At 40.7% G+C, this 26,413-nt stretch overlaps 1 protein-coding gene across 4 annotated transcripts in view; it reads left to right on the forward strand.

Moving 5' to 3' along the window:
• Window positions 1-26,413, forward strand: part of LOC102072430 (TLE family member 4, transcriptional corepressor) — a 103,230-nt gene that overhangs the window by 47,758 nt on the left and 29,059 nt on the right. For 3 of the 4 annotated variants that reach the window (XM_014270878.3, XM_026796632.2, XM_014270877.3), the window contains 2 exons: window positions 7,167-7,371; window positions 7,781-7,797. In XM_014270878.3, the coding sequence (XP_014126353.1) occupies window positions 7,167-7,371; window positions 7,781-7,797 (222 nt within the window). The remainder of the gene's footprint in view (window positions 1-7,166; window positions 7,372-7,780; window positions 7,798-26,413) is intronic. The other variant, XM_005492407.4, reaches the window with a different exon arrangement.

A 26,413-nucleotide genomic window follows, 5' to 3' on the forward strand; every position in this document is an offset into this window, starting at 1 on the left:
CCTTTTGCAGAGGACTACGTTTTCCCTTTATAAGATTATGTCCAATTTTTGGCCATGAATCTTTTATTTGTTAGTAGGTTGTATTAATTTTTTGTCCTCTATCTATGCTGTTTTGCTGGGTGAAAAATAGTCATTAGAGTGGAAGGGAGGACAAATGGTGAAACATGTATCCTGACAGATGTTCCTATATACATGATTAAGAACGGAAATGTGCTCTGCATGTATTGCTTTTCATCCCACAGTATGATTTGGGAGATGACTTTTTGTTCCTAGATCGCTTAAAAGATCTTTGAAGCAATTTGTAGAGATATGATTCTGATGGTTTCTTTGTTATTTATGTAGGAGCTCTAAATGCTCCTTTTCTGATTAATGACTGCTATTGATTTTTTCATTCCCCCCTTTAGTTTTGTCAGTAGAGCTTGCTTTCCTTCTGTGGAATCAGCATCCTCAAAGACATAAATTGCTGAATCTTAGAGAGCAAGTAACATGGTATTTGATTCTTTAAAAAAATTATTATTATCCTTATTATTATTATTATTATTACTACTCTGCTCCTGATTCTCTTTCCCTTTTCATAATTTTTCATTCTTAATCCTAGATTTTTTTAAGGTCTGTATTCATTCCCCTTTGTGAACAGACACATGCAAATTTTCTAGTAGATAAGTTGCATCTGAGCACTTAGAGTTTCCACTAATTGCTGATACAGTACATAGAGTAACAGAAATTTTTTATGTTGGGAAAGACTTCTAAGACCATTGAATTCAACCATCAGACCAGCACCACTGTGTTCTCAGTTAAACCATGTTCCCAAGTGCCACATTTAAAAGTTTTTCTGAGTGCTTCACCAGGTATGGTGGTTCCACCACTTTCCTGGCCAGCCGATGCTAGACTGTGTTTTCAGGGAAGAGGTTTTTCCTAATATCCACTCTAAACCTCCCCTGGCACAACTTGAGGCCATTTCCTCTCATCCAATACTAGTTGCCTGGTAAAAGAGACTCACTCCTGCTGCACTAGAACCTCCTTTCAGGCTGTTGTAGACAGTGATAATGTCTTCTGAGCCTCCTTTTCTCCTGTCCAGACAGCCCCAGCTGCTTTAGCCACTCCTCACAGGACTTGTGTTCTGGACCCTTTCCCTTGCTCTGTTGCCCTTCTGTGGACACAATCCAGCACCTCAATATCTTTCCTGAATTAAGGGGCCCAGAACTGGACATAAAACTCCAGGTGTGGCCTCACCAGTTGGGAGTACAGGGCATCCGTTCCCTGGTCCTGCTGGCCACACTATTGCTGATACAGGCCAGGATGCCATTGATCTTTCTGGCCACCTGGGCACACTGCTGGCTCATGTTCAGCTGCTGTCAGCCAGCACTTCCAGGTTTTTTTCCACCAGTCAGGTCTCTGGCCACTCTGCCTCCAGCCTGTAGCACTGCATGGGGCTGTCATGACTTGGTCTTGTTGAACCTTATACTATTGGAATAAGATCCCAATATTACCAGATAAATTGTGCCTGGGCAACATTATACCATTAGCCTTGGCTCATTAATCCCTCAAGAAATTTCAGCAGAGCCTTCCTGCCCTCCTGCCCAACGTGGTGTCATCTGCCAGCTGACTGAGGAGGCACTCAGTCCCCTTGTCCAGATTGTCAGTAAGGATATTCAGCACAGCTCTCTTCAACGCTGAGCCCTGGGCTGCCAGCTGGTGTAACTCCATTCAGCAGCGCTGCTGCCCCAGCCATCCAGTCAGTTTATACCCAGCAAAGAGTGCACTCATCCACACCATGAGAAGCCAGTCTCTCCAAGAGAATGTTATGAGAAAAGGTGTCAAAAGCTTTACTAAAGTCCATGTAGACAATATCCACAGGATGTGAAGGATGTGCCTTTCATAAACCCATGCTGGCTGGGCCAAGAGGGCCTCTGACCTTTGCCTCTCTCACCAATCCTTTTCTGTTCACAAACAGCAGGTCCAGTGGGGCACCAACCCTTGTTGTCTCTCTCATCCGTACTGTGTCAGGAAATTGTCCTCCAGGAACCTCCTGGACTGTTTTCTCTCTGTTTTGTTGTATTTCCAGTAGGCATCTTTTAAATTGGAATCCCTTATGAGAGGAAGGGTCTGTGATTTTGAGAATTCTGCTGGCTGCTTATAGAATATTTCTTCTGCCTCTTCATCTTGGTGGTCTGTAGTAGGATTCCCACTAGGATATTTTTTTTTTTTTACTCTGGGCCCTGTAATAATTTTCAATATGCTCACTCTCCCTTTAAAGAGTAAGAGTAGTAATTTGTTCTACTCTTCATCAGTACCACTGTTCCTTTATGCAAACCCATTATATGGTATATATCCATATAGCTCCAGAACCATGCCACTGGAGGAGCTGCTATATGACTCTTTGTGGGCTGTTTTGGTGTCTTGTATCATAACATTAGAAAAACTTTTTTTTATTTTTTAAATATCTGCCAGCAGAGAGAGAGCAGTACAAAGGAAGTACAAACAGTACAGATCACGTCAAGGGTGCGAACAGGCACAACAGATAAAAGTTCATATCATCTTAAGTACACTCGTAACTGCGTGTGCCAAAGAATTGCCTTTGCTGGTTTTCAAACCACTGACATTGATATTGTGTACTCTTGAGCCATTGTTTCTATGTCTTTGTTTCCTCTTCAGCTTGGGTTCTGTTTTGTCTGTATGCTATCTTACCAATGATTCACTCTCAGCAAGCAACCACATCACTTAACTTGTTTTAAACAAACAGTGAAACTATTTGATTCAGATTTTTTGAGGTCCTCTCCCATCAGTGTTGCAGGTACGAGTAGTGAACATATGTAAAACTATAAAAGAGAAAATATCTTTTTGAGACATTCATTTGTTAACATTAGAAATTTCTTCAGGTTAGAGTAGTATGTTCAGGTTGTTTGAGTAATGGCCGTGACTTCTCAGGGTCTGTAAGAGGGAAAGTGGTAGATTACTGCAATACAAGCTGCTTGGAAAATATCCAGTAAAAACTTGAACCTCTTCCAGGAAAATAGGCTTTGAATGTGCTGACTATAACAAGAGAGCATTCAAAGCTAATTTGTTAGTCGATTTGTTATCACATTTTACTTAAAAGTTGATCTCTTAAGATGTGTTGGGAAAAGAATTAAGCTAAGCATCAACATTTAGAATGGCGGTTCTAAGAATTACTGTTACTCAGATAAAAGCCTTCAGCAAATCTTTTTTACCTATTTGTGTAAATATGACTTTGGAGTTATTTTATTCCTTACTCTAGACAGCCTAGAAGAATATACAGAAAAGAAAATACCATTAGTAGCAGCCAGATGTTATCTTTATTTGACGTGTGTTAATGTGTTTTGAAAGCTTTGCTTCAGTTTTTACTACTCAGCTGATTTAAATTATCATCTTCCTAAACTTATTACTAAAAAGAATGCAGTCTTCTCTTTTGGCTTCTTTCTGATTGCTGTGTTTACCCTGTGCTCTTATATTTTGTGTGTGTTGAATGCTCCTTAAAAACATTGCAATCTATTTTGTAATTCCATAGGGTGTATTTCTTGCTAGTAACTCTTGATGTTTTTATCGTCAAATAATTCTGGAAAATTTACAGCATCATAAAGTCTGCCTTTCCAAGTTTGCACCTATTATGCATTAATGCTGAAGATGTATGCTTGACTTTACGCATACTGTAGTCAACTGTGATGGGATTGTCTGAAGTTAACCACATGCTACACATGCTAGGAGTTCATAAATAATATGACCAAAGATTACAAATTACAGAGAAGATGGAGAAGGGGAAAAGAAGGCATTACAGCAACTTAAAAAATTATGTAGTTGCTCAGTTGGCTCATTTTCAGGCTTTCTTTGCAAGTTTTTAAATTGTGTCAGGTTTTATGATCTAAATTCATGCTACAGGCAGAAACAAGTGTGAACTTTCTTCCATAATCGAATATTTCTGTGTGTGGAGAGTAACTATCTCCGTACTTACTCCTCCATAACTTTGGCATTTTGATAACTACAGGAGATCACCCTTTTTTACCACTTGTTAGCATTAATCTCATGCCCAGTGGGCTAAGGAATTGCCCATTTTTCTATAACTTTCCATTTAAAGAAATTGCTGCATGTAGCCCACCTGATGCTCACCAGTGATGCCCATAAGCAATGGAAAAACAAAGTCAAGCTGTCATTGTGGGTATTTGAATACAGTAGTAGCAAATGACAGAGATGCCACTTCATCTTTACCTTCTTGACTAAGCCTATTAGCAAACAGCATTATTAATTATGTGATTATATACTTTTATTTCCTTTTCTGCTTATATATTTTGAGAGCAAAAGCCTACCCAGTGTTTCACCTGCATTTGCTTCCTTTCTGGTTTTGGACCAGTGCCTCATTTTTGGTGTTCAGCATTTCTCCTTATATTGGAGGAGATCATAGTGTTTCCTGTACCAATACAGTCCTTGGCCAGGATCCTCCTTCTGTTGTTGGAGTTTTACTCCCACCCCATCTAACAGTATGCAACAATATTATCCTTGTGTGGCACAGGATGTGTGCTATGCTGAAATTTTGGGTGTTAGTTTAGACTTATTTTGCAGTCTAGTTGTCATGCCAAAGCATTTTCTTTCTGCTGTTACAAAGTGACTTCATGACACTAAAGTTCTGCTGTATCAGTGAATGACACTTTGTTGCTTCTGAGGCCTTGTTGCCAGATTTCAGGTTCCCATTACTTCTACTGGAAGAACTTGGTCTCTTCAGAAAAGTTCTCTATGGCAGGAAGACTCTGGGTTTGGCTTTTTAATTCCCCACTCTTTGCAGTTCTTTTCAGAGCTCTCTGCAATTCAACTTCCAGTGAAAACACTTTGATTCTTGGGCAAGAGTGACAGGCACAGCCCAGCTGTTCTGGGTGATCTCAAGCTGCTAGGCTACTACTCTTAAGACCATATTATGTCTGAGAATCATTATCGATATTCAGTTCTTCCAGGCTTCAGTCTGTGCTGTTGTCTTGCTGAGCTATGAAAAGAGATTCCTATCAAAGACAAGTAAAAAAGGGTATTACCTTTGCAGTGCGGTTTTCTTCCAGTTCTTTGGAAACCATCCTATGTCAATAGAAGAGGTCATATAATGCAAATTGGGCAGGTCAATAGGTAGATCTCTGTGGATTGTACAGTAGTGTGTAATGAATATTCCTCTTCAGTTGACAGTACAATAGTTAACATGGGGAAAGCTCGCTGTTGATATTCTCAGGCTCTTCTCAAAGTCTTTACTTTAAGCCACTGGCAGATTCAGACAGAGATCTTCATGCAGTGGTTTATAGCACATTATCAAGTAGGAATAGAAATTCCTTGTTCATATCCAGATAGCAGAACACAGATTATTTCGTTCATCCCTATTCTTTCGCTTGTTCTCCTCCTCTCTCCCCAAGTCAGGCATGTCAGATTGCTGTAAGGCAGCCCCGTTCAAACCCTGAAGCTAAACAATACACTATTTTCTCTTGCTTTGTTTCATTGTAGCTTATTAAATATTTTGAAGAATGAAGCATACTGCCATAAGAGCATCAAGCAAGCAAAATGGGTTTAATACATTCTACAAGAAGGAACACCTGCTGGAATGAGTTCGCAAGTGGGAAAAAGATTTACCCTTTTCTTCTTCTTCCACTTGGAAGAACATTCTTTATGGGTTTTTGTTCATTTGGTTTTGATTTTGGTCTGCCTCCCGCCCTCTTCTGTATTTTTATTCCCCCATAGCTTTCTTGTAGATCATTGCCCTATTTTCTCTGGTACTGGTCTGGATAAGATGATGTGTGCATGCAACTGCCAGTCTGATTCCACTGCATGAGGTTTATTTCCAAGCAGAAGAGAAGGATCTGTTCTGTCAGGGTGGGGTATCAAGGGAGCTATGTGTAAAGTGTGCTGCAAGGGTTATCTAGTGTGCTGTGACTTGCAGCCTTTTACTTTCAGCTCACCCCTCTATAAGTAAGTCTTAGAAGTTTAAAGTGGAATGATTTTATGCAAAACAAGTTAGGTTTTTATTTCTTCTAAATCCTGTATACAGACATGCAGGTGGGAGAGAAAAATCCTAGAGGACTTGAGATTTGACTTATTCTTGATAATAAATGCTTGAAAATGAAAAGAAAATTCTAGGGGTTATCTGTTTTTTCTATGAACAGAAATTAGCTGGATGGTTAGTGTGTAAGCTTTAGACCCGAACAGATCTCTCTTGGGATATATTTAACTAAACTTTTCCACCTGTTTGGTTTTTGTTGTTGATTTGTCAAGGTTTTTTTCCACTGCCTTTCCAATGAATAGTAACAGTCTATCTACCCCACAGTGGTTAGTATAGCACAGAGCTTGATGCAGCCCTGGTTGAGGTCAAGCACTCCAATTCGAACCTCTCAAGGGCTTTCTCTATGTGTTGCCAGTGTACTGGTAAAAATGACTTTAAACTCTTGTCAGTGCAGTTACTGGTGCATGCATCACAGTCCCACTCAAATAAACCTGTCACAACACAGAGTCAGCAGCTAGAGAAGAGTACAAGGGCAGGCCTCTAGCTTTTCATTCGAGCATCACTAAACGTGCACAGAGTGCCCAATTATTTCAGCATTATTGAGCAAGCCTACAGGAGGACTCAAGCCTTGCTACATTAGATTTTCTTTAGTAATTTGCTCAAGTACCGCTGAGGACACTTAAAGGGCTTAAAACGGTGGCTGCAACCAGTTTCCTTTTCTGGATTGTTAATTCAGGTTTTCTCTTTCAAATTAACTTTCACTGCATGCTGTGCAGTAGCGCTGGGAGAACTGTTTAACACTAATTTTCTCAATTTTCAGCTTTTTTTTCATTATATAACTGCTTTTACAGTTACATATGTTTTGATTAGATGTGTACATGGAGTGTTTCTACTAGAAAGAGAAAAGCATAATACCTCTGTCAAAAAAATAAAAAATTCACCAAAACGGCAACATTCGTTTGCTTTCTTTTTTTATTTTTTAAGATTTGTTGTTGTTGTTTTCCAGTTCAGTCGGAGTTTTACCAAATATGTTGTGTCCAAACATCTGGACATTTTTAAGGCACCAGGATGTTTGGATTGATCAGATGCATTGATTGATCTGATCAGTCACAGTTGATGTAGATGATCAATTAGATAATCCCCAGCTCCCTGAACAAATTCAATATCTGTGTTTTGTTTTTCACAGCAGCAACAACTCCAGGCCCAGCACTTGTCACATGGACATGGTCTTCCCGTGCCGCTCACTCCGCACCCCTCGGGCCTGCAGCCTCCAGCCATCCCACCCATTGGCAGCAGTGCTGGTCTCCTGGCACTCTCCAGTGCACTGGGAGGGCAGTCCCACCTCCCAATTAAAGATGAGAAGAAGCACCATGATAATGATCACCAAAGAGGTAGGCGCTGCCAGAGGAGTGTGTGGCTTTGGTTTTCTTCTTTTTTTTTTAAATTCTCCTGTTTAAAGCAAGCGAAGGTGGGGGAGGGAGGAGCAATTTTCAGAAGAGTTCCTAGCTAATTACTTTAGTGTTTATTATCAAGCAGTAGCCAGGAATTGTGTTCAAATGCTAGAAATCCAGTTTTATAAATCTGGCTGTACAGCTTTAATAATTAACTGTACAGAAAAGTTAACATCTGTGCAATTTATTATTTAACAGACATCAGGATTCTTTCTTCAGAGTATGATAAATGTATAATTTTGTGTAAACTAACTAGTATTTCTCTCTTTCTTTTTTTTCTTCCCCCCTGTGCCCATCCCCTGCCACCATATCTCCCCCTCCTTATGCATGGGGGCTGTTCTGCATGCAGACAGAGACTCCATCAAGGTAGGATTCCAATTTGTAGGTGTAAAGGGTAGCTTGACAGAGCTGCGTGAACACTGCATTTTTCTGAAATGTGGCACAGAGTGGTGGAAAAAGTCACAAACTGGAACTGGGTCGTGATGCTTGTGTTGATTGGCAGCACCCTGCATAGCCTGTGTATCACATCTAGGCAATGGCTGGTAGTGGGGCAGCTAGGATTGCAGGCAACATGCTGACCAGTGAGTTTACTGCAACAGCATTGAGGCTGTTCTTGGGCAGAAAGAAAGATCTGCGTCCAAGCTTTTGAGACAGAAGGAATAAGCCAGTAGTCTTAAGTCATTTGGGTGCTGTCTATTGTAATTCTGATATTTCCTTATAATGCAGTTGAGGAAGGAGGGCTCTGTCGCTCACAGGGGGATGCAGGGTGCTGCCTGCTATCCTGTAGTTGGAGAGGAGTGAGCTGCCCTTCCCTCGACCCTGATGAACGTGGTACTGGAGCTTGCACTGAGGATTCTGCCTTCCTTTTCCAAAAATTAATTTTCAGGTTCTGAGTGACTCTGCAGCATACCTGTATCATGTGTAAGGTGATGATAATAAGTACATGTAATAACATACCTTGCAACTTGTATAATTTTGAGCATTCAGTATGATTCAGTGACATGGATGCTTTTCCGTACTGATAGCCATCAGAGTCTCCCAGGGACTCCTGGGGTTTTAATGCTGCAGATGGAGAGATGTGTGTTACTCTTGTCCTCTTCCTTCGTGGGTCTGCTCTCCTAGTTTGCATGGTTTTCAGAAACATAAGGTCAAGCCCTTATTAGGTGCTGCTGAGTGTGAAAAGAAAGATATATTTCTCTTATAAATGGCAAGACCTGTACCAACCTTATGAAGCACTTAGAAACAGTTTGTCAGGTTTCTAGTTGTGCTTTTTTAGGAAGATATAATATATTCTTGAGGCTGGGGAAGTGATGGAAGAGATGTTCACAGCATGAGTCTAGTGTGCATTACACAAGATTAGCAGGATCTTGTCAGGCAGATATTACTAGTGTTCCCTTTATAGTGCTGGGAGAAGCATGGTTCTGGGCACAGGCTTTGCCCCCACTAGAGACCTGTCCATCCAGGGCTGACACAAAAGCTGTCACCTTGGTTCTCTGGCAGCTACAGGTGGGGACGTGTCCCACAGCCTATCCCAGCACACCCATTCTGCCGCTGGCACTCCTGACATGTCCCAGCCAAGCGCAACTGAGCCAATGGTTGTCAGTTTTGCTGTTACACACATGGCTCTGCATAAAAACCAGGAGCTGACAGGAACTGTCAGTTTTCACCGTGAGCAGCAAAGGCACTGAAGCTGCCTATCTGCCGACCTAAGACAACAGCGTGTTGGATTTCACTTCAGCCTCTTTGTCATGAGGGCTGGAAACTGCTAATACTACTTAATGCGATGGGGCCGGAGCACGCATTAATGATGATTTCCCTAGAAAACCCAGTCTTCATTGCGAACAGATAAGTTTAGTCCATTTTCCTTTTTCCTGCACTCAAACTAGCAAATGCAAGTGGGATGGATAACTAACTGTGAGAGCACAAAGCCATGTGGTTTCTTGAGTGAGTTTGCTTACCTATATAGTCGAAACCATGATGATTTCATTCAAGAAAGTGACTGAGGAGAACTGCTAATATATGCCATTCACTGTTTCTAAACAATATAAGCTATGCTAGTCATTTTTTGTATAATTTGTGAGGTGTTGGGGTGTTTATGCTGTCATGGATATTAGGGTGAGTATTTGTACTGAAAAGGCTGATTTTGCCTGGGATGGATTCAAAAGTGCTGTTACTCATACAGCTTCCAGAAGGAATGAAGGGCATCTACTTTGTGCAGTTTACTTTGAAATGATAAGTAGATGTTTGTCTTGCACAGTGCTCAGGTTGTGAATTGGCTTGTGTGTCAGCATTATGGGGCTTACTGCCAGCTTTGCAAGGTGAAATAGTTTGCTAATTTCCTTAAATGTTTTCAGTGATGCCCAGAGTAGCAGTTAGTTGCTTGTTCAATCGATCCCTCCTCCCTTAAGTGGTTCCCGGTTAAGAGAGGCTTTTTATGATTGTCTGCTGTGTGACTTGAGACAGTTTTTGTCAGCCAGAACCAGTTGGAGTCTGTGTGCTTGTATGAAATAATTTATTCATGCAGGATAATGCTCCTTAACATTTAACAGGTGATGAACGTGACATAAATTTCCTTCTTCCTTTTAATTTTTCCCTTTCCTCTTCCAATGTGCAAACAGGCAGGCTCTGGTACTCTAAATAGTAAGTAATTTTTGGCCATCTGTCAAAAGGAAATTTCAATACAAATTTAAATTAATGATGCCTGAAATTTTTTATAGCTCCTCTAAAAGCCTCTAATGTGCAGAAAATTCTGAATCTGCTGGTAGTAATTAGTGTAGCATGTAATGAGGATATGGGCAATGTTATACAGCCCCAGTGTAACGTTTTGATATGGTAGCAAAATTTTGATTTATGTAAGGTTGTGCCTGGGTTTAATGGTGAGAGACACTTTAAAGTGTTTTCTTGCTGATATAGATTATTAAGCAGGGTGGATTTTAAAATAGCTCATGAAGTGTAAATTTATGCTTTCGTGTAGAATTCAGATAACAAAGGTACAGTACCCATTTCTACAAAGAAAGGAATTTGGCTGAAATGACCCATTTCTTGCCACTATTTACGGAGCTTTGGATTTGCTGGGCAGTTTTCTTCCTGAAACTTGCTGTCTCTAGCTGTGCTGGTCCTGACTCTCCTCTTAGTTCAAGCCAGGAAAAAGGCAGTTTGCATCACTCTACCAGACAAGACATGTTACGCCTGATCTTGCCCAGCACCTCCCCTGAACTAAGTAGTTCACTGCTGAAGCTGAGTAGTCACCTTCAGGTAACATAAGATTGTCCAGGAGCTGTTCCTAAATAATAGATCAGCATTGACACAACAAGCTCTGTAGAGAAGGGCAGCTTTGGGAGCTCTTTGATTTCTTCTTGGATCCAGTCCTCCAAATTCTTTGCAAAGTTTGAGGTATGGGAAGACTCTAAACGCTGTAAACAGGTCATGGGAGTGCTCTTTGTGCAGTGGCAAGGCTGTGGAGAGGACAAAAGGAAGGGAAGGGTGGCATGTGCCAGGGCTGTGCTCAAAGTGCAGCCCTGGCTTAAGGGATCTCAGGGAATATAATGTGTTTAGACAGAAAGACAAACAGCTCTTCAGTTAACCGCACAGCTTTTTGTGGAGGACTTGTTGTGTCTCCTTTTCAAAGCTATTAAACTTTTTTTTTTTTTTAAGAGGGGAAAAAAGGGGAAAGGATTATTATTTTGGTGGATTCTTTTTTGCAAATTGCGCTTGCACAAGTTTTTTCCCACCTCCTGTGAGGACTCGGTGCAGGAGGCATGTCCTTCTTTCCAGCCCTAATAGCATCTCTGGGACAAAGGTGGCAAAAGTTTCTCTGATGGTTAACAAAATTCCTTTTCTAATACATTCCCTTTGGAGAAGCTATGGAAACATCTTGTGTAAAAAAGCTCCACCTGACAAAAAGTAGTGTAGCGCTGGCACTCTCTTCCCATAACTCTCAGTGCAGCAAATGGAATGAAGGAGCTCCCAGATACTGGCTGGGCTGTGTGCCTGCCAGAGGTAGCATGGATGTCCCCAAGCAGATTCTTCAAGAACCTCAGAGCCTCCGGACGCTTGTGAATTCATGCGCAGGATCCATCATGTGCAACTTTTTATCACTTCTAATGTAAATCTCTTGTTCTTTGTATACCTCTTAAGCATTGCCTTTCTTTTGGGGTTGGTTGGTTTGTTTCTTTAGGTTGTTTTTTCGTTGTTAGGTTTTTTTCTTTATCTGATTTTTAAATTATTTGGGGCAGAGACTATGCCTGTAGTAAGACTTGCCAAGGTGATGAAACCTTTTTTCATTTTGATCTGTTTCAGCAATAACAAGTGCCAATAATTGAAAATTGCAGTCTTGTGACAGGAATAAAACAGCTACTTTGAGATTCCTCTGGGGGGAAAAAAAGAATTTTAGAAGAAAATATATGAAATAATGTATCAAATGGAGTTTTGGGGTGGATTTCTGGCCAACATACTGGTGAATTGGGAAAAGTCTGTCAGGGCAAATTGAGGTGAATCTAGAAATAAAATTACTTTTGCCTTAATCTGTGTGAAAGCTAATAATTACACATGTGGGCGATACAGGGAAAGTGGATGGATGCGATTCACACATTCCATTTACATTTGTGGTAGCAGGTGCTCCAGTGCTTCTCAAGCTGTTAGCCATTATTAAGTGTTTAGACCTCTTTTCATTTAGTTGTGAGTAGGCTACTTACTCCTGAATCTTTTACTGTGAGTAACCTGATGCTTGGAGGGGTTGTGTGGAGGCACTTCTGGAAAGTACAAAATACTTTAAAATAAAAATCCCCCAACTTATAAGATTTCTGGATATTACCAAATGTAATTATGTTGTTCTTCTGCTGATAGAGGAACACCACATAAGCTGCTGTTATGTATTTTGTGGACTTTGCCCTCATTATCAGGTTTCTTTTAAATGGGACTTCCTCTAGTGGCATGAGTGTCCTGCCAAATGTCTCTGCATTCAGTGTCTGTGAAACAAGCCAAAAAAATGTGGCAACCTGTTACAAAGTTAAAGGAATTTGCAGAATTTTTTTCCTGATCATTTTGTTATTTGGCCAATTAATCACCATTTAGCTAAAAAACACTTCACAGGCGTGTTTAACTCCAGACATTTCAGACTCACATGGATTCTGTTTGTACCTTTTGCCATTCAGGAATGAAGCTTTGCATGTATTTTGCTTTCTCTTACAATGAAGTGGTAGTTTTAAACAGAGCGGATTTGAACTACACCGCTCTGCAAGAGGTGGGGTTTTGGGAGTAGCATTAACAAATAATGAGTAACTTCTGTTGGCTTCTGATATAGTAATTTTTTCAGTATTAATTGATATCTGCCTCTGGGTGTGTAAACTGTGCCGAATGTAACAGGTGCCCTAATTCCAGAAAATGTGTTGTAATTGTTTGTTTGTGGAACAGATGAGTAAATATCTGTGGGGCATAGCTGGTCCTCAGGTGGTGAACGTGAGTGGATTAATGATGTGATTGGGTGAGACATGCTTGTTTGTTGCAGTCTCGTCCAGTAACTGTCTGCTGAAGCAGAACAAATATTAATTAGCAAGGTCCTGTTTGTTGTCTCAGTCTATCTTATGGAGCTGATTTTTTTGGCACTATTTTTTTTTTTCTTAATAACCTTTTAATGGCTACACTTGTAGTGTGTCATTCAAGCTCTGTGGTTTCTAAAAGGAACATGAAACTAAACCTCAGGTGTGTATCTCCCTGCTGTGTTTGTTTCTTCTTTTCTCCCCCCCACCCCAACTGAGTTTTAAATTTCTTTCATTCATGCAATATCACATCTTTAGTATTTTTCAGGAGGTCATCTGGAAAGTTTAATTTATTGTAGAGTACTCATATTCATATGAAAGTGACAGCATATACTCTGGCATCAAAGAATTAGCTGCTTCTGCTAGTTTTGATGGCTTCACCTGTTTTCCCCAATAGCTTTCTACCCACTTCTGTCTATTAATGGCACACTGTCCCTCTTACCTTGCATCTTTCTGCATGTTACCACAGGGTGATTTTTACTCAGGGGTGTGCCCACATTTGGTCAAATTCCCATAGTGCTTCCCGCTGTCAAACTTTTGTATTGCCACTTGGTGATTTAGGGTAACTCAAATATTCTCTATCCAGATGCTCTCTTCGCCCAGAAGGCAAATACATACATGGGCTGTAATTTCTAACCTGAGCAGTCATGTCTAATTATTTCCATGGCAACAGACTGTGATGTTGATAACACAGGAGTATGATTTCACATCATAGAGTAGGAAGAGGAAGTTTGCTGGAATGAGGATGTGGGTGGAAAGGTCTCCAGTGCAAAGGCTTTGACAATATAATAGCTGGGGGAAGAGAAGTAAAGGGAGGAAATTAATTTGTTTATTCTATCTCTTCAAGTTTTTTCATTGTAAGCATGCAATTAAAATCATGCTTTACACACTGGATTTCATGTCTCACACTAGTTTACTCATGGTGGATGAATTGGAATGAGGAACACATTTGCAGGTCAGGTTACAAAGATGTTTGTCAATGTAATGGGAGAAAAAAACCAACATATATAAATTTTTGTCAAAAGTGGGACACGGACTGTGTTTTTGACTTACAGATTTCTGTTGGCACTGTGATTTTTTCTTTTTTTGGTTTTGTTTTTTGGAGCATGTAACATTTTAATTTTGTCTTTAAAACCCTTAGGTCCAAAGTAACTTGAAACATCCCTTATTTTTACATGAATCAATCTACTCCTTGGGCATGCTAAGATTATCTGGTAAAGGGAGGGAAGGAGTGCGCCTTCTGGATTCAGTGACATGTATGACATGCATTGAAAGTTTCTGTCATATGGGTAAAGTCACTGAATGCTTATAGTATATTTGTATGGCTCTTCTTATCTCTTTTCTGGCAAAGGAGCACATTCCTAGTCCAACATGATTGGTTTAGGGAAATGGGCAGTCTGACTGATATGCAAGTTGTTATGCAAGATTGTTGAGTGCAACGTGAACTACAAAGTTTTAGCTGTTCTTTGAGGGAAAAAGCAATTAGACCGGCCAGCAGGAATTGGCCATTGAGGGAAGTTTGCAGGAAAATTGCACTGTTTCTTTCCTCTCTTTGGTACAGCTCTAATTGAGTTGAATAATTAATTAAATATCTAAAGCTCGATTAGCCTATTCTGCATAGCAATTTGAAAAGTTCTGTCTTTTCTTAAGCGACATTTGGCCTTTTGAAGAACAAAAAATTGGAAATGCTAATGTTTTTCATCCAACTAATGGAAGAAAATAAAAATGTCTCCATAGCAACAAAGCTTCTTTCTACATGGTTTCCTAAAATATGCCTGAACCAGAAGCAGATGCCTGATTTGAGAATCTCGCCTTCTTCAATGTAAACAAATAACTTATAGGCAGGTGTTGGAAATAATATGGAAATCCTATTAAAGAGCCCTGGGTTCCTGTCAGTCAGGAAGCCCCTGCCACAAAGGGGTTGGTTGTCTGAATAAAGGAGGCAGAGTAAATTCTCGTTAGGCTTTAGCTTTTCCCAGGAAATTATTGTCTCTGCATGCTCTTTCTCCTGCAAGTCTGAATGCAAGCCATTTCTTCTACTGATCCCTTCTGCCACCCTCGCTTTCTGCCTCTCTTCTCCTGCTGGATTAGCGCTTGATGTCAGTGGCGGCTGCTGCTGCTTGGGGCGTTGTGTCATTTGTGATTTTAACCCCTGTTCCCTCCTGCCCCTCCCATCTGCAGCCCGGCCTTGAGGGGCTGCAGAGAGGACAGCTCTGGGAAGGGTGAGAGGACAGCTAGGGGAGACACCTGACACTGCTCTGGAGTAAGGAGAGGAAGGGAAGTTCTCTATGTGAATTTATAAATTTTGGTAAAGGTTTTGGCATGGGTGGTTTGCCTGTGTCATGTATTGGGGTTCCAAATAAAAGTGTGGTTTTTCTTGTGTCATGTGTCTGGAAAGTTGATGAAATGGTCTTGAATCTTTTTAATCTTCTTTTAAAGTTACTGAGAAAGTGTTCTTGCCATCACTTACCTGTTAGTCTAGTGTGGCACTTTCGTTGCGTTTGCACTTTCTGATGTCAGTTTTGTCCCCAGACATGGCTCTACTGACGTCAGCCCTACAACAGCTCACCTGCCAGCCTACCTGCAGGCTGTGGGTGAAAACTTCAGTGCAGGGCAGGTGGGAGCAGGTGCTGAGGACATGCTTTCCAGGGTCTCTAGGCCGGAAACGGAGTTGATGTGTTTGTCTCCTCACAGCCTGTCTCTACATTCCTTGTCATGCCAGACATAGTGGCGCCCTTAAAAACACTCAGAGGGTTAAATGTGGATAAACACAAAACAAGGCTTCTGAAAAGCCTGAAGATTATCATGCAGCATTTCTCGGACTATAGCCCCCGAGACGCACTTCATAAAGCCAATAAAGCGCGCGCTGGTGGTCTCCCGTTGCCCTGGCAACGGACCACAGGGCACCCTCTGTGTGAAATGCATGAACATCTGCGAATTAATCTTTTTCAGTTTGTTCTTTCCTTGGCACCAGTGGAGCTGTGCTGGCTGGTAGCAACAGCGCCAGAGCTGGAGGGTACCCCAGGGATGCCCCAAGCTCCTGGCAGAGGTGGTAGAGCCAGGTCCTTCCCCAGCAGTGCTTCCCACAATGAAGGGATTGAAGGAATTCAGCCTGATGTCACTTTTTTTGTGGGATGCTGTTAATTTGCATTTGGGTGCATTGGGGGAAGAAATTAAAAAAGTATTTTTCCTAAGCTGAGGTATTGTTTGGCTTGTTGGACTAACATGACAAAATAATCCAAGAGGAAAATTGAAGTCTTGTGTCCACACGACATTTTTATGGACTTCACCACTCACATGCTTCACTGTCAGAAGACTGTAGAAGAAATGGAACTTGAGGGGTAGAAAGTCTCGCAGAAACTGTAAAATGGAGACGTGTAGCAAAAGTCAGCAATGTGGCATCTGACCCAGCAAGAGGCTGGGTCTGTGCTTAGGAGATACTAATCCTGGAGATGGTATTTTCCATTGCCTCCTGAAGGACTTATGGAGACCACGGGTGCAGGGGTTATTGACTACCTGTCAGTCCCCTGTTAGGTCCTGGGTGTTCTCTTCCCTTGCCTTCTGCCAGCCTCACCCCTGCTGCAGTGCACCAGGGTACAGGTTTTGCATCTGGCTCCAGAAACTGTGCTGGCTGCTGGCTCTGACTGCTGGCTGCCAGCTCAGGGCTTGCCCCAACTTTCCACCAAGTCTCAGGGAGGACTCTAGGGGGAACACTGTGAATGTTGTATCATCAGCAATTGCTGGATGCAATCAGTGTTTTAATGAGGTATTGAAAGTGAAATGCCACTTAAATCTGCTAATTGCATTAAAAGGACAGCAGATTGCTCTGTATCACTTCTTTTTGATCTGCCAACTTAACAAAGAGTACCAAGGAGCTTTTAAGTGAGGTATAGCAGCCAGTCCAGTGCTACTTGTTTGCATACGAATATTAGTAGGCACAGCTGCACCTCTGTTTTCTGCCACTCAAGAGGCAGTGACTACAGCTGTGGGAATGTTCTTAATGCATACTTATGAGTAAGTGGGGCAGAGGGGTAGGAGAAGGAAAAGATTCAACATGGGTTGTTCCTTTTTTCCATTAAATGGGTGAGCTGTCTATCACAGATTCACCACACAGAGAAGCTGGCATATTTCAAGCCACTATATGGTTTGAAAGAGGGCATATAGTATTTTCTTTGCTATATTAATCTTGACAGATCAAAATAAACTCTAACACTGGTTTTGCTGGCAGGGTCCTGCTTTGTCACACTGGCATGTTCTGCACAAGTGCATGTTCTGCAGGAGTATGGAAAAAAGGCCAGGAGAGATGTCTCCCAATTGTAGCAACCCCCAGAAGGGTTTTCTGCAGTTGTGTGTGGTTTGTGTTTGGCACAGACCACACACAACATAAAACTCTTCAGCTATTGCAGCGTATTTCTGAGTCCTTTTCTCTTTTTATTATATTAACTAAGTGGACTGACTGTATAGAAATCACTAGTTACATTGAATTGAAAAACCAGTGTTGACCTAAATAACATAAAGCTTTGCTTTGTGATCTTCCAATACCAGGCATTAGGAAATCGTTGTATCTGGCTTGTAGAAATTGTAGCTTGTACCTGTGTGTTTATATTTCTCCTTTTTCCCTGATATATTTGTTGAAGCCATATCTGTTGATGCTTTCTATGCTTCTGTCTCCCCTCTCCATTTCTTTTAAAAATATCAAACTGCAATTTATTTTAGCCCTGGAAGAAATTATTGTTTTGCTTTTCTTCCCTGCTTTGAGAAAAGTTTTGTGCCATGACCTCCAACTACTATTTTGTAATGAACCTTGCTGTCCAATACTGCAGCTTATGAGAAGAATTCAGTGTCTGAATAATTTAAAAATAATATTTTTTAAATCAATTACAGTAAACCTTGTGAGGTTAGAGAAACCTTTTTCTGCCATTCCCTTGCAGTACAGTATTTTTCTGAGCCATGTCAGTATGTATAATTGAAGGTTAGAGAAACCTTTTTCTGCCATTCCCTTGCAGTACAGTATTTTTCTGAGCCATGTCAGTATGTATAATTGACATGAGAGTAGCAGAGGGACGCCACCTTAAGCATAAAGGCATCTGTCAGTGATCAGTTTGTTGCCCTTAGAAAAGTAGTGTGTGCTCACCATCTAGCCTAAAAGCTCTGTGTCACACTGCAGGAGTTTGAAAGCAGTAAAGTTATTTTCCAGACCTGTAGGACTCTGGTGTCCTTTACGAAGGTTTTCTGGTGGACAGCATTACCTTCACCTATGGCGAAGGATGGGGGTGCCATTTTTCAATGCTTCTTCCTATTCTGCTGGATGAGGAACAGGAGAAACCATCAAAAACTGTGATGTTATCTCTCTTTCCCATACTTTTTAGAGTATTCAGCATCAGACTGTTTCTAGTGTATCTAGCATCAGAGGTTTTTCCCATTTAATCTGTGCAAGTCACAACTCCTTTGATTCCAGGGGTTTTCTGTTGTACAGTACCTCTCTCTACAGTACCCTCTGTTGTGTTTTTGCTCTCCGTGAACCTTAAACAATTTCACAAATTCTGCTAATGACTGTAACAGTCCTGCTAATACTAATAAACCAACTTTAGGTTGCAAATAGCAATAACCTGATTTTTAATAGTAAATCTAACAGAAGTTTCCCACGAACTAGTGTAGGGCTGTAGTGGGTACTAACAGCTGTGGTGATCACACCACATGTTCACACCACATGATCAGCCTGATGGAGCTGCTGCTATTTAGTAGACAAATGTTTCATGACTGTTTTGGACAGAAAGAGGAAGAAAACTTTATTTGATAGAAGAAGTCTCTCATGTTGACAACACACAACACCAGATTGCTACAGTGCAATCACTGCAAAGCCGCATGTTTTGCAAACAAAATATGTTGCAGATTCTAATTATAAAAACAAAAATATGTTCTTTAATTTGACATACAGAGAGAATTTTTCTTACTCCTTTTCTAAGTCTTAAAACTGCCAGGAATCCTCTCTGGAATACTAGTTACTCAGCATGCACAACTGTTACTGTAGATGTCAAAAATAAAATATTCATAAGTGTATTTGATATTGTATTCTGGCTCAAGGTATATATCCATCCAACACTGCACTGTGATGTATATGTAAACTGGTCCTAGAAAAAACATTTATTCACATCCAGGTTGTTTTTGCCAGTAATGAGATTAAATCAAAACAATCACTATTTTTACCTAATTTGCCCATTTTCTTAAAGTTTGCTAAAAAGTTAAAAATAATATGTTAATATAATGAAGCAATTGTGACAAAAGGCAGCAGAATCAGGCAAGCAGATGTCTGAAGGTGGCTGTTTCCTGTACCTAAATAGCAATTAAAGTAAAATATATAATGTATAGCACTGGGTTCTATGCAGTAAGACTACTTTGTCCTGCTCTTTGAAACTGTAAACATGAACCTATGTGAAACCTCTGGAAGAAAGTGAGTGAGCATTTGGCTTGTGTCAAATGAACATAGGGGGCAGTGGAGGAAGAGAGATATATGGGAATAAATGCATGTTTCCTCTCTGTATCTACTTTACTAGCTGCTGTGCTTATTTTTACCTACGCTTTACATACTCTCTGGAGAGAACTCTTTTACAATTCTCATGAAAAAAAGAAAGAAAAATTGTACACAACCTTGATTATGCTGTATAGAGCTCAAGCAGCTAGTAAATTGATGCATGCCTAACACTTGTGTTAAAAGCTGTGTGTTCTTTATACCAGAAGCAATGTGTAAGAAGGCATTAATCCTCTAAACATTAATGCTTTTCAAGATCACAGGTTACCATTGCCCTCTCTTACGTCAGAATGTGCCTTATGTTCCCTTTTCTCCTGTAGGACATCTGGTGGTTCCATGGAAATATTTGAAGAGCCATTGTTTAGCAGTTTGAAGGGAAAGCCTTGAATAATTCACACAACAAATGATTAGGCAAGCACTTGTCTATCTAACTGAATTATTCTGCATGTTTGCTGAAGCAGTTAAGCAGCAGCACAGCATTTTCTTCTCTGGAGGCTTTACAGTGGTAGTATTGACCCACCTAGTTATTGGGTTTCAGCCTTTTGTTTACACTGTTGTAAATGAAAGCAGTCTGGACAGGCACTGAGCAGCTGGGCTGGATAATTGTGAGGATTCATGCTTGTTGCTGTTACCCTCAGTGTTTGTAGTGGGTTGTTTGCTTTGACTTTTGTTGAACTGTTGACAAAAGCATTAGATACAAATGGGAACAAATAAAGTGGTGAGATGCCAGGAGGGCTTGGCAGAAATGGCGGTTTTCATTCCAGCTTAAATGGTGAATGTCTTGTCTGGATGGGTAAAGGAAGGTGTATTCAGCATTTATGTGCCTTTCCCTCCCCTTTCCCTTTCTTTCCTTACTGCTAAGTAGTTTTTGGCAATCAGGTGAATAAAAACAGAGCAGAGGCAATTTCACCATTGCCTTCACTCCTTGGCGCTAAGTTTTTGAAGCTCTCTCTGACTGTGGATGTCTGGCTGGGAAAATCCAGTTCCTGAAATGAAAGGATTAAGTATATAAAGGGAGGAGGAAAAAAAAACAGAGAGAAAAGGATGGGGGTGTAGAAGGGCTAGAGATGAGGAAAGAGAGGCTTAAATAGAACAGTATACACTAAGTAGTATAGCCAGCAAAATTGAAGTCATTTACTGGAACGCTTTTAATTTGGTTTAAACAAAATACACTTTTGTATATTCAAATGGGGAGTAGCTCAGCTGTTGTGAAGCCAGAAAATTAATGGTATTTTTAGTGAAATAACAAATGCATGTCAACAACATAGCTGTGGATGATAATGTTGGCATTTTATTCATGAGGAATTATCAATGCAGGTTACTGGACAACATAGTGTGACTGGAATGATTGAGCACAGGGGGGAAGCGGCTGTCCTTCTGTAAGACGATTTCATTTTACATTTAGTCCTTCAGGAAGAGAAGAAGGAAACAGAAAGAAAGCATTTAAAAAAAACATGCCTGATATACCGATCTTTGTGGTTTCTGGGTCCCAGCAACTAACCTTTTTAGCTCTGAGTCATAGTTTTCTGGCTGTTCTTCTTTTCAAGTCTGTCTTGAGGGATGGCAGAGAATAGATGCAGAAGAATAGCATCACATTAGGGTATCCTTGCTGAAAAGGTACATTTGGCCCTGGGGGAGCTGCAAGTTTACTCTAGCCATCTCTGGCACTTGAGTTTTGTGCCTGGGTATTGTTTGCTTGGGACCCATAATGCATCTAATGTGTTGTGAAATGTGGTTGTGCTGGCTGGCTGTGGAGGAAGTTAGTGTATGATCTGGAAGGTCTTGCCACTTGGCAGGAGAGATGCTTTGTGTTTGTTATTTTGACTGTAGTTTTCTTGTAGTGATCAACTTCAGGGTGTTGTGCAGGTCAGCTGGAAAGTGGCAAGTCAAGACACCACTGCAGTGGAAGAAGGCTCTGTTCAGTAGTGCTGTCTGCAGGCATACAAAGGTATTCCTTGCCTCTGCTGTAACATGTCCACCTGCTTGTATATGAGGTAGCCACAGGGTTTTGGGGCACCAACTTTTGATATGCAGGTATTTTATGTCTCCTGCCTTCATGGATCTTCAAGTTGTCCTGAAATCAAATGCCATAGTAGCCAGGTAATCATGGTATTTATGGACCCAATTTGAGTAATCGTCTGTGAGTGTTTTCATTATTCCTCTTTGTTATGGTTGCCATATTTTTCCTGCTGTCATCATGATAAGAAGGGAAGCACAAAAAGAAATAAGGAGGAAATTGCCTTTTACTGCTGTCACTGCTCATTTTTTGTAACATGCAGGATGTTTGTTGTGTGAAACCATGTTGACTTGAGCAAGAAGTGTTTTGCCCAGATATTAAATACTGTGAGATCAGGCCTGAATTCATTTTTAATCCATAAATATCAAAACGAAGAGTAGAAATACCAAGCTATTTCTAGCAAACCTACTAGGAGTGGTGTTATTGTGGATATCAGTTTGTGCATGATGAATCCCCAAAACTTTTCTCTTTGGCAAATATGCATAAGAGTTCTAAAGGGAGCTAAAGGTATTATGATAGCAAATTTCAACTTTGATTGAAGGTAAAATGAGGACTTTTTGAAATGCAGGGACTTAAAGCCCAGTCAAAACAAATATATTCCATAATCATGTTTGAATAGCATTTGGGAAACACAGTTTTGGATCACCTAAATTGTATGAGAATTCACAAAACTAACTTGTGAATGTTCTGTGGCATTGCCTTACTTTTTAGACAGGCTTGGACTGTTCTGTGTTTTCATATGAAATGTACTTTTCCCTGTACTTAGTTACACAGAGTTAGCTCGTTAGGGTAATCTGCTTTGCCTGCAGATCTATAAGAAGTTTACCTGGAGTTTCACAGAGCTTAGACCAGGAAGCAGGAAAGTGCTTCTGGAATGAATCTGGGTTGAAGTAACAGAAGTTTTGAGTGAAGCAAGGAGGGAAAGAACTACTATACTACATAGGTGGAGATTGAATCGGACTTACTCAAGTCACAAAGTGATTATGCATTGTGGTGCAGCATTTTTTTGCACTGTCTGGTGTGAGATAATACACAACTGGAGTTCTAAGCTGGCCAGTTAGGAATAAGAGTGGATATGGGAAAAAACATTCAGTAATGGGAAATGCTAAAATAAAATAGAAGTAACAGTATAGCAGATAGATGAAACCCCAAATCAGCCACAGGTCCTTACTGGCAGCTTGCCATTAACCAGTGGGCTGCACTGTTTTGAATATAATTTATATTGGATTTTAATCAGAAAAGCACAGACAGTGTTTGTTTTTCATACTTACATAATGCTTTAAGTGCAAACACTGCATAGCAAAAAGCCATAAAAGACACTGCATCTGGTGGGTTATAGTAAATGAAGTGATGATGGAAGACTGGCTCTGCATTTCTGCAGAAATCAGGGAGGTTCATCTGACATCTGGCTGTCTTTGAGAAGATCTTACGCGTTCTGAAGTAGTGGCTTTAGGTTCTCACAATTTGGCTGATTAGTTTTACATACAATGCAGAAATGCTTCCTTTTTTGAATTTCTTGTGTCTGTGTCATACAGATTTATGCAAACTAAGAATTGGCTAGAGTTCTATGTATAATTTCTGGAGTTTAGTACAGGTACTCTGTTACAGCAATTGAATTACTCCAATCTTTTAGTTGTGTTTTGATGCAAGGAATACTGATTATTCCTTCCTCATTTTTAAATTTTGGTCTAGCATATGTAATAGATCCATTTTGGTGATACCGGAGTACCTCCAAGTCTTCAATCCATGAATCCTCTCAACAACCCTGTAAGGGAAAGAAGCACTCTCTAGACTTCCGAAATTATCCTGCTTTTTGAGGCATGAAGAAGCTTAATTGACTTCATGTGATCAGACAAAAGAGCAGACTGCTAAGCCTACATTTCCAAAACAAACAGTTTTACAACCTCCCCATTTTTAGTGTTTTGCTCAAGAACCAATGCTACTTTGTGATCTGTCTGTACTTAATTCTTTCTTTTGAAACCTCACAGTGGTTTTTAGTCCCATTCTTGGCAAGTACATGCATGCTTCTAGTTTGACCACTCAGTCCTTTTGAGCTACTTCCAGTTTCATTTAACTGTCTAATCTCTGCATGTTTTGGCAGAAGACAAGCTTTGGTTGAATTTTCATCCTTCCTTCAGGCTTGATTACATTGCTGGTGTGTTTCTGTGGCTCCTTTCACATCAGGTTGTTGGAGACAGGACTAAAAGGGATACCGGGCGTGTTTTCAGATGATATAAAACTGGGAGGAGCTGTTGACTTCTTCCAGGGCAGGGAGAGGCCCTGCAGAGAGACCTCCACAAATTGGGGGTCTGAGCAATCACCAACTACACGAAGTTCAACAAGATAAAGTGCTGGATTCTGCATCTGGGACAAGGTAGCCTTGGATGCATGGACAGACTGGGAATGAGGTGCTGTAAGCAGGGCCATGGAAAGGGCCTGGCAAGTTGAACATGGGTCAGCAGTGCCCTGGCAGCCAGGAGGGCCAACCCTGTCCTGGGGGGCATCAGGCACAGCATCACAGCTGGGCAAGGGAGGGGATTGTCCTGCCCTGCTCTGAGCTGGGGCAGCCTCACCTCCAGTGCTGGGGGCTGGTTTGGGTGTTATAGTATAAGAAAGACATTAAACTGTTAGAGAGCATTTAAAGGTGGCCAGTGAGGATGGTGAAGGGCTTTGAGGGGAAGGTGTATGAGGAGCAACTGCGGTCCCTTGGTCAGCTCAGCCTGGAGAACAGGAGACTGAGGGGAGCCCTCATCACAGTTACAACTTCCTTGTGAGAGGAAGGACAGGCTCTGAGCTCTTTTCTGTGGTGACAGTGACAGGACTTGAGGGAATGGCCTGAAGCTGTGTCAGGGGAGGTTTTTGTTGGCTGTTTGAAAAAGTTCTTCTTGCGGTGGGTGGCTGGGCACTGGAACAGCTCCCCATGGAGATGGTCACAGCATCTTTTGTAAGTAGTGAAAGTATCCAGTGGGGAGAGCATGCAGGCAGGGAAGAAGGATTTCCATCTGTGGGCTGGAGCTTTGGACACAGTTGTGCTTGCTGTGAAAGTTTGTTACACTTTCTTACTGTAAGGGATCCATCTGGTGCTCTAGGTGTCTTTAAATGAAAATTTGCGCTTACTGTCAGGACTTAAGACTATGCACAGTGAGCATTCTGATGGTATTATCTGTCACAACAAATAATGAAAGCTTGTCTTGCACTTGAGCCCTGTAGTACAAAAAGGGGCAAGGAAAGGCAGTGAAATACGGGGGACAGACTGGACAGATTCAGAATCTGTCCCCATGTTAGCAGGAAACAGCAGTAAAGACCCACTTTAAAATTCAAGGTTTTCTATCTTGGAACAGGACTCAACTCATAACTGAGAATATGCAAGGTAGCAGTGCAAGGAAACTCAAGCAGCCCAGATGCTGGTCAGTGGTGTGACTGCAGCTCAGCATCTTAAGTTCTGGCTAAAGACATGCTGGCAGTGCTCTGTGTACTCAACGTAAAACCCCACTCACTCTTCAAATTTGAAGATGATGTGTGCAGAAATCACCATTGTATTCAAGCCTTGCATTAGGAAACACTTTGCTAGCTATTCTGACTAGTGCCTTAAAAAGGAACAATTTTGGCAAGCTGTTATGGAGAAGAAATGCACTGACAAACAGTTGTAATTTGAGATTAAATAACTTCCCAACAGAGAAGCCCATTTTTTAAGTCATTCTGTGCATTCATCCCAGCTCTCTTTTAGCCTTCTCACCTGGATCAGTGTTTACAACTAAATTCATTCTTGACTGTGCATAAGATCAGGCTGCTTATTTAGGGGTCCTTTAAAGTGTGGGTTGGTTTTTGCTGTACTCCAAAGCAAGTAAAAAATGCTTGTCTGCACTGTTTCACCCAGTCAGTGTGTGTGCCTAGAGGAAATTATATGTGTTGAAGGAGCCTGTGGAGGCTTTCCCTTAACCCTGTAATTCCAGCTTTTATAGTGCTTCTTGGGCCTTTGATCTCCACACTCTTAATTGGCTCACAGGGAGATTATTTACAGTCAACAAGAAAAGTACCTTGAACTTGTCATTTTAATAAACTTGTTACTTTCCAGCTTCTCTAGAAGCATCCCACATGGAAATAAACATCTTTCATTTTGTTTTATAAGTAAGTTTTTAAAATGGTTTCCTGGAACCTTGATGAAATAGCAGGTCTTTGCAGATCTAAATCCACACTGTGGGTATTGCTTGGAAACATGCTTGGTGTTCTTTAGCATGTACTTAATGCTAGATTAGAGAACATAAGACTTTTTTTTTAGTCCCCTGTTTCCACCAGCTTATTTCTAAACTATTTAAAATAAAAAGCCTGAGCATGTGTGGTATTTAAAAAACCTTTCACATGAGGTTTTTAAAACAGATCAATTTCAACATTAGTGTTAGTAATTCAGCAAAGGAAAATTCAATTCAGGATTGTGTTGCTGTAATAATAATGTATTATATCTGTCTTGAAAATTATTATAACAGTAGAGTTGAACCTAGTGAATTACATAATTCAGGAGCATTTGCCAGAATGCTGTTTTAGGGATATTACTGTAGTCTTCCCTTAAAAGCAAGTGGAAAGATGAATCGTATTATGAAATACTTAAATGAGAGACAAGAGTCTTCAGAAATTACCTAAAATAACTAATTTGAATAGAATAGAAGGTTATGTGCGTCCATGCCAAGTTAATCACATTTAACTACTTGGCAGAGTGAAGGGGGAGTACAAGAGGGACATTTTTGCTTTTCTTTTTCTCTAACCTAAATTAAAAATGTATTGGCTACTCATTGCTAACATCAAAACATTTCCAGCTAGCCTGAAGTCAGTATTTGATTGTGCTTTTAACATTTAAAACATTAACAGTGTGACCTATGTAATATAAATAATGGAAGGCCCAGA

The sequence above is a fragment of the Zonotrichia albicollis genome, chromosome Z (assembly GCF_047830755.1).
Source record: "Zonotrichia albicollis isolate bZonAlb1 chromosome Z, bZonAlb1.hap1, whole genome shotgun sequence".
Taxonomy (NCBI): domain Eukaryota; kingdom Metazoa; phylum Chordata; class Aves; order Passeriformes; family Passerellidae; genus Zonotrichia; species Zonotrichia albicollis.